At 37.1% G+C, this 14,483-nt stretch overlaps 2 protein-coding genes and 1 pseudogene across 2 annotated transcripts; all 3 read left to right on the top strand.

Annotated features, from left to right (window-relative positions):
* Window positions 1-958: 958 nt before the first annotated feature.
* LOC139884652 (subtilisin-like protease SBT3) lies at window positions 959-3,261 on the top strand (annotated as a pseudogene).
* Window positions 3,262-6,300: 3,039 nt separating this feature from the next.
* LOC139884651 (subtilisin-like protease SBT3) lies at window positions 6,301-7,401 on the top strand. Its single transcript, XM_071868658.1, has one exon. It carries the CDS (start codon window positions 6,301-6,303, stop codon window positions 7,399-7,401), a length of 1,101 nt encoding a protein of 366 aa, XP_071724759.1.
* Window positions 7,402-10,988: 3,587 nt separating this feature from the next.
* LOC139884657 (ribosome-recycling factor, chloroplastic-like) lies at window positions 10,989-13,905 on the top strand. Its single transcript, XM_071868660.1, has 11 exons — window positions 10,989-11,064; window positions 11,151-11,292; window positions 11,428-11,497; window positions 11,630-11,725; window positions 12,061-12,158; window positions 12,403-12,514; window positions 13,028-13,069; window positions 13,275-13,331; window positions 13,450-13,500; window positions 13,704-13,760; window positions 13,888-13,905. The coding sequence occupies exons 1-11, from the start codon at window positions 10,989-10,991 to the stop codon at window positions 13,903-13,905; spliced, it is 819 nt and encodes a 272-aa protein (XP_071724761.1).
* Window positions 13,906-14,483: the final 578 nt, after the last annotated feature.

Raw genomic sequence — 14,483 nt, 5'->3', positions numbered from 1 at the left:
AAATATCCGATGATAATTTTGGCAAAGGCTTTCGGCGGTGGTGAGAAGAGGATGAATTTAGCTCAATTAGTATATGAATTTATTTATTTTATATTTCTACTTTCTGTACTTTAGAATATTTGTCGCTAAGTTTCTCCGATATGGAGTAGTATGTATATATATATATATTGGGTTTTTGCAGTTGAATTATTGTGGGTTTGCAATTGTTGAATTATTGGAATATGTTGTCGGAAAAAAAGAGAGTAAAAGATGAAGTTTTGTTCCACAAAGAGAAGAAGATGACGTTTTTAACATTAGATTCGAATCATGTTTTATGCATTGAATTTCTGTTAGATAGATTCAGTTCGGTTATAATAGTTTCGGTTCAATTTGTGTTTGTTTGGAAAAATGGATAACTGTATCCGAATCGTTTTGGTTTAGTGACAAGAAAGTGTGACGTGGTTAAATTGATCCAAGTAAGTGACACGTGGTGTGATACAATTGGTTATACATGACACATAAGCAATATTTAATGGACTTTTGACGTGAGAGACTAAATACTCTAACAGAATATCAAACGTTGGAACTAAAAATTCAAACTGAAATATGAGAGACAATGTAGCCAAAATAAATAAACACAAGATAACAAGGGCTTCGTTTTGCCTTTCGTAAAGTATATAATACCTTTACAAATAGAGACTCGATCGATACAAAAAAAAAGTATATTACTATAGATAGTGGGTTTATACAAGACACCCATGAACAATAAAATATGAAATGATTTATAGCATATGGAAAACGTAGAAACATCTTTTACTCTTTTAATATAAAAAATGCTAGTGATTCAGTGAAGAAAATCTTAATCAGGGTTCCCCCGTCCATTTAAATTGATGGCTATATATAGACTAGAACATTATTAATTATCTCATAACATAATAACATTATTATACTCTACAAATCATCTCTCTTTTCGTACAACATGGTTATACATATAATTTCACTTATCTCCATCTTACTAAACTTTTCTTTCTCAGCAGTACTAGCTGACAACTACATAGTCCATATGGACTTGTCGGCAATGCCGAAAGCCTTCTCCGGCCATGAAACTTGGTACTTAGCCACTCTAGCCTCTTTATCAGAAAAGACCACCTCTATTAATGATGTTGCGACGACGTCATCGCAACTTATCTATACTTATACTCATGCTATTAATGGTTTATGTGCTAATCTCTCGCCCGACGAGCTTAATGCCTTGAAAAACTATCCAGGATATCTTTATTCTGTTAAGGATAGGAGTGTTACAAAAGATACAACCCATTCTCCTAAATTTCTTAAACTTACAAATAGTCATAATCGACCGATCAATGCCTGGAAAGAATCGAGGTTTGGCCGCAACGTCATCATCGGAGTCGTCGACACTGGAGTGTGGCCGGAGAGCAAAAGCTTTAACGATGATGGAATGGACGAAATCCCATCAAGATGGAAGGGAGCATGTGAAAGTGGAACCAAATTCAATTCATCTTTGTGTAATAAGAAGTTGATTGGAGCCAGGTCCTTCAACAAAGGTTTAATATCTCAATTGCCCAACAACATTACAATATCCATGCAATCCCCACGTGACACCGATGGACATGGGACCCACACTTCGAGCACGGCCGCAGGGAACTACGTCGACCATGCTTCCTTCTTCGGTTATGCTTTGGGGACCGCGAGTGGTATAGCTCCATGTGCGCACGTGGCAATGTACAAGGCGTTATGGGACGAAGGCTACTTAGCTTCGGACGTAATCGCGGCTATCGATCAAGCGATTATCGATGGTGTGGACGTATTGTCGCTTTCGATTGGGATCGATGTCAGGGCCATGTATGACGACCCAGTTGCAATAGCCACTTTCGCTGCCATGGAAAAAGGAATATTCGTTGCCACATCAGCAGGAAATGAAGGCCCGTTCGTTAATTCCCTCCATAACGGTAACCCGTGGGTCTTGACGGTAGCAGCAGGGACCATGGACCGACAATTTAGCGCGAATTTAAAACTCGGGGATGGAAAAACAATAACCGGCTCAGCTCTCTATCCTAGAGATTTCCCGCATTCAACTCAATTTCCTATTGTTTTCATGGGAGAATGCAATAATACAGACGACTTAAACAAAATTGGGCGAAAGAAGATCGTGGTGTGTGATCCCACAGATACCCTATATGATAAAGTGGAGCATGTCCAAAATGCAACAGTTGTCGCAGGTATTTTCGTAACAAATATTACCGACTTAGAAGTCTACATTCAAACCTCATTTCCAGCGATATACATGAATCCAAACAATGGCAAAATAATCAAGAACTACATCAAGACAGCTAAAAGGCCGGAAGCAAGCATGGAATTTAAACTCACCCTTTTGGATGCGAAGCCGGCGCCAATGGTTACAAGTTATACCTCGAGAGGCCCGTCAGTAGCATGCCCTTATGTGTTAAAACCCGACATCATGGCTCCTGGTTCCTTAATTCTGGCTGCTTGGCCTACAAACATCTCCGTCCTTTTTCTACAAACCGTTTACAATAATTTCAATTTGGATTCTGGAACATCTATGGCTTGCCCCCAGGCGGCTAGAGTAGGGGCACTTTTGAAATCCGTTCATCCGGATTGGACCCCAGCCGCCATTCGCTCCGCAATGATTACGACGTCATATAAAAATGACAACACAAACAATCCTATTAAAGACTTGGGTGATGACAACTTGCAGCCTGCTAGTCCTTTAACTTTTGGAGGTGGGCATATGGATCCAAACAAGGCGCTACACCCTGGCCTTATATACAACGCTTCGGCTCATGATTATATCAATCTCCTTTGTGGCTTGAATTACACAAAAAGCCAAATTAAAGTCATAGCAAGGTCGAATAATGTTGTTACAGATTGTTCGAAGCCGTCGTTGGATCTAAACTACCCTTCATTTATCGCATTTTTTAATGGTAATGATTCGAAAGCCAATTTGACTACGGTGAAGGAGTTTCAGCGGACTGTGACGAACGTCGGAGATGACTTGTCGAGTTATACATCCTACGTAAAGCCTATGAGAGGGTTTAAGGTAACCGTCGTCCCGGACAAGTTGGAGTTTGAAAAGAAAAATGAGAAGAAGAGTTACAAGTTGTTGATTGAAGGTAAGAGATTAATGGAGAAGACTTGGTTCATGGTTATGTTAAGTGGGTTGGTAATGGAGGTAAATATGTTGTTAGAAGTCCTATTGTTGCCACTAGTTGGTCTCCTCTGGCTCCTGAGACTGATTTGTAGTAGAGTGAAAAATATTAATCATTCTAATAATATGCTCTGCTTGGTTGAGTAATATCACACAAAATTAATATATGCTCTTAAAAGGTTACACCCTATGCAAAAGATGTTTGAAATAAAAAATAAAAAAAATTCAACCTGAAAAATGACATTTAGTTAATAATAAACCCTCTATCTGATCCAAACATAATCATTAGAAATACCGTATAATACTTGACAGATCACTGTAAGACAATATATATAATAAATTAATTAAAATGAAAAGCACAGCTAATTAAACAATGAGCCACATTAACAATATTTAATCACAATCACAATATACCCAACGCACTGAATGTAAAGCCAAAAAAAATTATAAAATGATTTGTACCATATGGAAAACGTAACGGAATTATTTTTTAAAAATATAATTTTGATCTATATATAGAAAGACATTACTATCTCAAAAAATTAGGTTGCAAATCATTTATCTTCACCTCACAATTATCACACATATGGCTATAGATATAATTTCTCTTATCTCCATCTTACTCTTGAGCTTTATTCCATCAATAGTAGTAGCTGAGAATTATATTGTCCATATGGACTTATCGGAAATGCCTAAAGCCTTCTCCGGCCATGAAGCTTGGTACTTAGCCACTCTATCCTCTTTATCGGAAACAACCACCTCTAATATTGTAACTCCGACAACAACGTCATCCTGACGAGCTTGAAGTACTGGAAAACTATCCAGGATATCTTTATTCCGTTAAGGATAGGAGCGTTAAAAAGCATACAACTCATGCTCCTAAGTTTCTGGAACTGAATAGTCCTAATCTGTCTAGTCCCTGGAAAGAATCTCGGTTCGGACATGACATCATCATTGGACTCGTGGACACTAGAGTATGGCCTGAGAGCGAAAGCTTTAACGGCGACGGAATGGACGAAATCCCATCAAGATGGAAAGGAGCATGTGAGAGTGGAACCGAGTTCAATTCATCATTATGTAATAAGAAGTTGATTGGAGCAAGGTCCTTCAACAAAGGCCTAATTGCTAAATTGCCCAAAAATGTTACGATATTTATGAACTCTCCAAGGGATACGTATGGGCATGGGACCCATACTTTAAGCACTGCCACGAGGAATTTTATCGACCACACTTCCTTCTTTGACTATGCCCCGGGGACAGCGAGTGGTATAGCTCCACGCGTGCACGTGGCAATGTACAAGGTATTTTGGGACGAAGGGTGTTTAGCTTCTGATGTACTCGCGGCTATTGATCAAGCGATCATCGACGGTGTAGATGTTCTATCGCTTTCATTGGGGCTTGATGCTAGCGCCATGTATGACGACCCGATTGCGATAGGCACTTTTGCCGCTGTGGAAAAGGGTATATTGATAGACTGTGATGAACCGATCTCCGCAGCAAGAGAGACAACACAAACACAATCCAAGAAGAAACTAGCTAGTTCTAATGACTTGCAGATGAAGAAAACTCAATTTACAGAAACGAAATCGATGATCTTTGCTTCCATGACATAGATTTGATGATGAAATACAAAAACAAGACTATCTCACTTGTGTTTAAGGGTGGATGATCCTAATAAAGCTAAGGCTGGATCGATTTTAGTTGTTCCTAAGTACCAAATGCAGAAAAAAATAAGCTTTTAAAACTGTAAAAATGGTGATGAATTCGAATGTTTTTCTCTGATTTTCATTCACAGCTCATAAAGAGTAAAGTTTATAATTTAAGGACTTTATATAGCAGTCCAAATTAACCGAGACATCATAAACTTGCAATTACAAAATACTGAAATTGAAATGCTGACATGTAAAAACCAGAAGAAAAGCAAAACTTGCTTTTTGGACCACAAAGCTGATATTGAGCCACATAGCCATTTTACTCGGTTTCTTGGCCACCACTTTTTCACGATTGATTTTAATCCTTCTGGTGAAGTAAAAGAAGTAATTTGTTGCTGTGAGAACTTCTTCTTCTTAAAAAATGCAGATTAGACTTCAAAAGCTTCAAAAGGTTGACTTTGGAGCTGATTTCTGTCTCAGCCATGAACAATAATGTCTACCATTGCAGAAAGCTTCTAAATACTCTAACAAATGATTCTACATCTTCACTTCTTCAATAACTTAACTGGAAATTAAAATGACTATTGAACTTATTGAACTGTAAACTGAAATAGACTAAGCAATGATCATTCTCTTCTTCTCATGCTAAAAACTTGCAGAAACATCCTCTACAATTTCTAAATGCATAATGTAGCTTCACTGAATTGAAAGGAACAAGAAATCTATACATCATACAAAATCCCCAATTTCTAGCAGTAAACTCAAGAACACAGCTGACCGAGCTTGCAGATTATTCATTATTATGTAATTGATGAAATTGACTTAACCATTCGATTCGCAACATCTATTATAAAGAATCTAGAGCTTTGAATCGATTGTTTTGATTAACTACAGCAAAAGAACTACTAAACCCTAGTTTTATTCCGCGACAGACCAAAAAGGAAAGTTCTAAGTTACAGTAGCATTGCCATAAACGGAAATCCTAACCTTCAAATTGAGCGTTTTGATTCTGGGGAATTGTAGATGAATTGCTCGTAGAGGCATTGCAGCCGACGTCTTCCTGAACATTTTGGCATGTCGCCTGAGCTCCGACTAATCGCCGATCGCTCCGCAGATTGTCAATTGCATTCTCGGTCGACAAACTTTCAGAAAAGCTGGCAAGGTTCCTGGCTTTTAGTATAACTACACCAAGATCCTCAACTTCTTCACAATATGCATTTGAGTCCAAACCTGCAACGGTGTTCTTCTTCTTCTCTCCTTTCCCTGAATCGAACCTGAGCCCGTCTCCGGCGGTCAGTTTCAGACCGGACTGCCTGAACTTCATTTTAAACACTTCTAAGAATGTTTTTGGAGAAATTCTTCCTAAAACAACTCCTTGATTTTCATCCTTCTTCTTTCCAAGCTTCACTTTGACTACATTGTTTTTCTTCTTTCCCTTTTACTCAATCCTGGCATTCAATAGGCTTTCCACAACATCTTGGAATGCTAGCCTCACGAAACAAGACAACTCAACATATATTCATCGCCACATCAGCCGGGAACGAAGGCTCGATCAGTCCTATCCAAAATGGTAACTCGTGGGTTTTAACCGTCGCAGCAGGGACCATGGACCAGAAATTTAGCGCGAATTTAAAACTCGAAGATGGAAACATAACAACCGGCTCTGCTATCTATACCAGAGATTTCCCTGCATCAACTCAATTTCCTATTGTTTTGTCCGTGGGACAATGCAAGTACATAGATGAATTAAACAAAATTGGGCGAGGAAAGATCGTCATGTGTGATTCAAGTGCTAGGTTGTTTGATCAAATGGAAAATGTCTGTCGTGCAACTGTTGTTGGGGCTATTTTCCTAACAAATATTATGGAATTAGAAGACTACCTCCCTACCTCATTTCCGGCGATATTCATAAATCTAAACGATGGTAAGTTTATCAAAAACTACATCAAGACTACGGAAAGGCCAAAAGCAAGCTTGGAACTTAAACTCACCGTTTTGGGTACAAAACCGGCACCAAAGATTACGAGTTACAGCACGAGAGGTCCATCAATAGTATGCCCTTATGTTTTGAAACCCGACATTATGGCTCCTGGTACCTTGATTTTAGCTGCTTGGCCTCCAAATATATCAGTCCTTCCTCCACTAGTCGTTTACAATAAATTCAATCTAATGTCCGGAACGTCTATGGCTTGTCCCCAAGCGGCTGGAGTAGCGGCACTTTTAAAATCCGTACACCCGGATTGGAGTCCATCTGCAATTCAGTCCGCAATGATTACAACAACATATACAAATGATAACACAAAGAATCCTTTTAAAGGCTTGGGTGATGACAACTTGTTACAGCCTGAGAGTCCTTTAGCTTATGGAAGTGGTCATATGGATCCAAACAAGGCACTACACCCTGGCCTTATTTACAATGCTTCGGTTGATGACTATATCAATCTCCTTTGTGGTTTGAATTACACGAAAAGCCAAATAAAAGTCATAATAAGGTTGAATCATGTTATTAAGGATTGTTCCATGGCATCACTAAATTTGAATTACCCTTCATTTATCGCGTTTTTTAAGGCTAATGATTTGTAAGCCAATACGACTACGGTGAAGGCGTTTCATCGAACGGTAACAAATGTCGGAGAAGACATGTCGAGTTATACATCCCATGTAAAGCTTATGAGAGGTTTTAAGGTAACCGTCCTCCCAGACAAGTTAGAGTTGGAAAAGAAGAACGAGAAGAAGAGTTACAAGTTGTTGATTGAAGGTAGGAGACTAATGAAAGAGAATTTGGTCCATGGTTATGTTAAGTGGGTTGGTTATGGAGGTAAATATGTTGTTAAAAGTCCTATTGTTGCCACTAGATGGTCCCCTCCAAAGATTGATTCATAGTCGACAATGATTATTTTTTTTTTTAATTTCTTTTTGACATTCCTAGCTAATACAATTATACTCGTAGTTTTTCGATGTTTGCTTCCAAAAAATCGAATCCCCAACATCATCATGAAGGAGTAAATGATGAATCATTAGGTCGCTGTCCTAATTGTTGTAGTTAATAATTAGTTGAATACCGACAAACTCCAGAAAATATTCATCTAATTATAGTATATGCTCAATTTCAGGAAAAAATTTATAATATATGCTCTGGTTGGTGGAACTATAAATAATCAATAGTATTGTTTGTCACACAAATTTAATATCGATTCATTTAGACATTGTAATCTTGAACTTCTTTATCAAGAATATCACACAAATGAAACTAAAACATGGCCATTATTAAGTTCAAGTATCTCTAATAAGCAAAGAAAGCAATTAGAGCACTGAATCCCAACATAACCATGGAGCAACCCATAGATAAAGCACCGCTTTCAGGAGCACCATGCGGATCGACCGGAGTTGACGATGCCGGAGCTTCACCTTGAGCACTGTTTGCATTGAACGGTGTTGAAGAAGACGATGGAGCTTCACTTGGAGCTTGAGTATTATTAGTAGTAGTAGCAGTATTTGAAGCATCCTTATCACCACCAGCTCCAACCTTTACTGAAATTGCAACCTTTTGTCCACCCTGGCAATGTCCGGTAATACTGCAAAGAAAGTAGTAATTCCCTGCAGCTTTTAGGGGGACGGAATCCTCTCCGGTGGTATACTTGGTGATCGGAGAAGTTATGGCGCAAAATTTGAAATCTTCCTCTGATACTTGAAGAACATCATGGGCATTCTTGTTGTATTTAAACACTGCATGCACAATAAAATGTTAAATATTTTCTAATATTCAATGAATTATATACCATGAGATTTTCTTAGGCAGGAATGTACATGCAAATTCATATAAACATTTATTCAATCATTATTAAAAGATGATTCGTATGTTTATAATGGGAACTTCCTATCCAAGATAGTTAAAATCAAGTTCATACCTATGAAGGGACGATAGAACGTGGAATGTAGAACGCTAGTAAAAGGAATGAAAATTCCTATTATTAGACCGAAAATAATATTAGCTAAACTAAGGACTTAAATGAAAAAATGATAAGACTTTAAGAAGTGTATATAGCTCCACCAATAATTTTTTTAGTAGGACCAAATTATAAGTTTTCTCTTATCGAGATCAAAAGTGAAAACGGTAAGAGCTATAGATCCTACATGTCGGAACTAAATTCCTTCATCATCCATCCATCATTTTAAGAGATAGGAACGAAGCGTTCACCAATTTCAAAATGTAGGAGCGTTGAATCTTACATTTCGGAATGAAATCTTGATCACATTATTTTAACCTAAGTATTTTTCTAAAAATTAAAACTCGAGACAATGCCATAATTTAAAATCTCACCGAGTGTATCACCAACATGGAAGGTTTTGCTCGAAGCCCACTTCTCGTAATCAACGTCTGCTGCGGTCCATCCGGCAGTGTCTCCGACTTCGTGAACAACGGCAAGCGAGACTTGGAAAAGTATAGCAGCTACAATGGAACCCAATAGTACTCTCTTAGCCAAACCCATGATCGCTTGATCGGTCGCTCGACGAAAAGGATACTAAAGGGCGTAAAAGAAGGATCGATTGAGAGAAAAAAAAGAATTTATTGAATGGAAAATGAATTTATTTATTGTTGGTATGAGTAACAAAAGTTCATTGGGATTTTATAGTGTCTCCTTATGCTATAAAACAGCATAGAGGAGATGCCAACCAGACAAAAATTTGATTTTACTAGGTTAATTATAGAAAATTAGTTATGTTGTTTTTTTTAGGAGAAAAACATTTTGCCAAAAAAGAAAAAAATAAGAGAAGGAAAAGGAATTATGAGTCAAAGTCAAACTACAAGAACTGCTTACGTGTCTCGGTTTTGGCCAGTTTCGATTCAACAAACCGGGGTTCAGTTTTTAATGATCCTACCATGAACGGGTAGTAGATGGTTCGATGAATTGGATTTTAAGATTGTTCCATGTTCTTTCAGGTTCAAGTTATGTTTTTAATGATTCTCCCATGAACGGGTTCTTAGATGGTTCGACCAACTGGATTTTAAGATGGTTTCGTGCCAATTTTATTTTGTAAAAACTTTGAATCGTATATGAACCATTTACATACCGTTATTGTCCGATATAAGTAGGATTGGCAATGGAGCGGATCGGATTGGATATTCCCTTAATTTCTTCGATCCGATCCGAAAAAAAATCCGGACGCTATAATCCAATCCGATCCGATCCGCGGATATTCACAACTAGTATCCGAATCTGATCCGCAAAAAAAAAAAATCCGATCCGATCCGATCCGCTCCGATCCGAATTTCAAACATTTTAAATTTAATCAATTTCAAATGTCAAATTTACACAAATATTTTTTGTTTTTAAGAATTTTATTTTATTTTTTACTTTACGTTTAATTAAATTCTGTTTAATTAAATTCACTAAAAATAGACTTTATTTAATGAGTTATGTGTATTGTGCCTTAGATTTATCGTTAAAATAATAATATTAATGATATTTATATTTATATAATAATCTATCGAATCGGATCGGATTTTTCAGATAATAATTTTTTATATCCGAATCCGATCCAATCCACGGACTTTTCGATCCGATCCGATCCGCAACGGATCGCATTCGGATCTAAATTGCCAACCAACCCTAGATATGAGGTCGATTCAAGACCAACTCATATTTAATTTTTCTTTTAAATAAAGTTATTTTTTAAATATTTCCAATGTATTTAAACAAAATTTAAAGAATTATTTATGAGAAATATAAATAATTGATAAAATTAGTAGTGAAAGTTGTTTGTTTCTTACTTTTATGAACCGATGAAAATTCTCATTCATGAACCAGCCCGGTCCGTATGAATCGCCGATTTAAGGGTTGACTGGTCCAATCTCGGATTTGACCAGGATCGGTTTTGGCTCGGTTCAAAATCCTTACCGGCCTATTATAATGATGAAAATTTACGTTCGCTTATGGGCCTAAATTATTTTGAAAGCCTAATTAGAAAAAAACTGCTTTACAGAGTTAGATCATAGGGCCCAATTTGTCTGCCCCAGTATTGGTTACACTGTTCGTGAATAGATCACGCTAGTACATGTAACCAAACACCCCCACTCTGAAAGTCAATTTTTTCTCTTATCCATATATCCTTTTCGTATTACCTCCATTTCTGAAAATCAGTTTAAATAAAGCTTCAAAGTTGAAAAAATGGCGACTTCCTTATCATCAACTGCTATTCTTCAACCAAAGCTTAACCTTCCGAGATCGTTACTCTTGCTTCACGGTATTATGTTTGATTTTTACTTTTTTTTTTTGGTGATTTTGATTGTGGTTTAGCAATGTCATTGATGTGAATGTGTAAAAATACAGGTTCGTGCAATGGAGGAGCTCAGAAGCGTTCGAGAAGTGTTAACGTACATTCATGGAGCGCAGCTGCTAACTACGTGAGACTTCAGAGTGGCGCTGTGAAATTCTCTGTCAAGTCTTCTGTGAAACGATTTGTGCAGAAGAGGCAAGTTTTTATTACTGTTAATCGGTGTTTCGTTATGTTTTTTGAATGTTTAGCTCCTGTTCGATGAAATGCCTCTGTGGTGCTTTTTCGTAAGCCTGGTTGTATTTTTGTGTGTTTATTAAGTTGTCGATGCAGTATGGGAGGTGTGAGGTGTGCAACTATCGAAGAAATTGAAGCAGAGAAATCTGCTATAGAGAAAGATGTGGTGAGTGTTTGACGACATTGGTTGTTTGGTTGCAAATTTAGAGTGTGATTGAAAGATGCTGGGGAGTTATTTTAGTGATTGATGTAATTGGTGCATTTTAGCTCTATTGCTGGCTTTCTGTTTCTTCCTCAGAGAGCAAGGATGGATAAGACTGTTGAAACACTTCGAACCAATTTCAACTCGTTAAGAACTGGAAGAGCAAATCCTGCTATGCTTGACAAGATTGAGGTATACTAACACTCTTTATGTGTTCCTTCTGTTCCTGGATAAGTGTCGGTTTAGCAAAATTGGTACTTGCAATGGTATTAAGCAATGTGGATTGCTTTTTTCCTTTTTGATTTGTTTTTGTGGAGTTTTTATAGATTATACATTTCCAATATAGAAAATCCGAGAGTGATTGGAGTTTTTCTGTGTTTCAATATTTATCGTCTGCTGAATGACAGTTTGATAGTTTCAGGCTAGAAATCACTGTCATCTACATGGGTTTCCAGTTTCTTGTTAACTGTTATCGGTATATAATTTCATGCTCTCTCTTGGAAATGATGTAGTGCTTGTCTTCATAGGTGGAATATTATGGAAGCCCTGTAAACTTGAAGAGCTTAGCACAAATCAGTACTCCTGATGCATCTTCTCTGATGATCCAGCCATATGACAAATCCAGGTACCTAAAATAAAACGATGGACAGTTGGTCAAGGCTTCTGCTGAGTCTTGCATCTTAATTCTAGTTATTGGGTAGAGGAGATAGTGGTAGGAGGTTGCCTATTCGCGGACTTTGAAATCAATAGTTTTCTATTTTCCCAGTTGATATGCTTTGCATTCATGACTAAAGTTCTTGACGTTCGTTTTACATAATTTTTCCTGTCATGTCCATTCTTAAAACTATTGAACTTTGTCTTTCTTTCAGCTTAAAAGCAATAGAGAAGGCAATAGTTAGCTCCGATCTTGGTATGACACCAAACAATGATGGTGATGTGATACGGTTGTCCCTTCCTCAACTTACATCTGACAGAAGGAAGGTAGATTTGATTTTTTTCTAGTTCTCTTCTCATTCGAAATCATTTTAGTACCCAACAAGTTTCTAAAAACTTTGATTTCTACCCTTTTGAATTGAAATTCTGACATCCATATCCATCCTGCCATTATAGCTATCCCAATTGTTTACGGTCAAATTGTACAGTGATTTTTAATATATCAGATGCTAAACTCACATTTGAGATGAGAAATTTGCCGAACTATGGTTTCCTGACATAAACAAGGTTGCAACTTACTATAGTTCTTTATTTTTTTGTCCTGCCACTTTTGCTCAAACTCTCCCCAAGTCCGTCTCACTTATGGTTCAAATGTCTATGCATTGTGGACCAAATTGCTGTAGAATTTGTCGCTCTCATACATGCCTGTTATCTATTAGTAGGTTAGTTAATACCATCCATTTCATTTTAAGGGGAAGTTAGTCATATATGCTCAAACATTGTTAAAAGGAGAAGCCATTTGAAGGAAAGAAATCTAATGGCCTGCTGATGTTAATGCAGGAATTGACTAAAGTTGTGTCCAAACAAGCTGAAGAAGGGAAGGTATTTATGCTTCCATTGTCAATTGTTTAAGATAGCTCACCGCTTCATAAATAATTCACAGATCATTATTTTTCTAGACATTTCCGGCATTGGTAAGCTCTGCATGAAAATGGCACCGGCAGTTTGACATTATAAATTAATTTCTCTCTCCCTATAAAACTTCTAATGTTTTGTTATTTTCTTCTTGAATATCGACTACTTTTAGGTGGCTTTGAGGAATATAAGAAGGGATGCTTTAAAAGCCTATGAAAAGCTTGAGAAGGTAAATCTGCTCTCATCATCCCTCGACAAGCCCACGTCTCCCCTTGCCCTACCTTTTCTTTTTGTAGCTTTCCTATTTCTCTCATTTAACATGTTCTGTAAAATTTTTAATTTCTCAGGATAAGAAACTCTCAGAAGACAACGTGAAGGATCTTTCTGGTGATTTGCAGGTAATGTTGCTTTTTCGTGACGAAACTGTCTAGAATTTATTAACTAGATCAGAATCCATGAAATCTGTTTCTTTTTTATTGTAACTATGAACTCCATATACGAGAGAAAATAGGAGTAAATTGTACTCTCTTCCAAAAATAACCTTCAGCAAGTTTTGTGTTTTGAAAACATTCTCACTCGTCCATATCTTTTTCATTTGCAGAAGTTGACAGATGAATATATTAAAAAGATCGATAGCATCAGCAAACAGAAAGAGAAGGTAAGAGGCTTGTTGCAATTAAAAATTGAGCTTCTGGCTGTTTCTTTCATTTTGGAACTTCCCTCTCTGTCATTATTTAGTTTCGTCATTGTTCTAAGGACTAATGGATTTGGCTTTTGTTTCACAGGAGCTGCTGACAGTTTAGCAACTTGTTGTCGAACCACAAACTGAAAACGCCCTTCTCTTCCAGTGAACTCTGTAACTGGTCTTTATTGGTGAATTTGTCTATATAACCTCTTCTTTTAAGCACGATTGTTTTCTGTTTGTACATCAGACAGCACGTTTTTCTATAGTCGTTCTGTAATGAGGATGAAATCCTGAATTCACGAGCTTCTTCTTTTTCGGCTAAGAGTTGTTTTTTGTTGTATAGCCACAACAACAATCTAACCTTTTTCATCAGCAAAGTGAGGGAATTATGCATTTGAATCTTTTTCTGCTGTGTAATTCAAGGATGTATATATTGAATCACTGTATTTTTTTTTTGTTGGAAAACGAAAACCAGTGACTGGAAAATCAATCAGATGATAAATTAAGAAGAGAATAAAAGAACAGATGAACTCATTTGGGCCAATCTATAGAGTATGTTTATCCAAGTGGATAGGATTTGGGTATCCAAATCATAAATTTTGGGTTCGAGTCTAGGGCAGGTAAAAATTATCCGTTGACAGAGTTCGCGATACCACCTTTTTTTGAAGATCACCTACTTGACTATTTCTCGAACAT

The sequence above is a fragment of the Rutidosis leptorrhynchoides genome, unplaced genomic scaffold, assembly GCF_046630445.1.
Source record: "Rutidosis leptorrhynchoides isolate AG116_Rl617_1_P2 unplaced genomic scaffold, CSIRO_AGI_Rlap_v1 contig584, whole genome shotgun sequence".
Lineage (NCBI taxonomy): Eukaryota > Viridiplantae > Streptophyta > Magnoliopsida > Asterales > Asteraceae > Rutidosis > Rutidosis leptorrhynchoides.
This window is presented reverse-complemented; position numbering and strand designations above follow the sequence as displayed.

Coding starts and splice junctions, on each gene's coding strand:
- LOC139884657 (XM_071868660.1), top strand. CDS start 10,989: ATGGCGACTTCCTTATCATCAACTGCTATTCTTCAACCAAAGCTTAAC. Junction 11,498..11,629: donor CTGCTATAGAGAAAGATGTG/GTGAGTGTTTGA, acceptor TTTCTTCCTCAG/AGAGCAAGGATGGATAAGAC. Junction 13,070..13,274: donor AACAAGCTGAAGAAGGGAAG/GTATTTATGCTT, acceptor GACTACTTTTAG/GTGGCTTTGAGGAATATAAG.
- LOC139884651 (XM_071868658.1), top strand. CDS start 6,301: ATGCTAGCCTCACGAAACAAGACAACTCAACATATATTCATCGCCACA.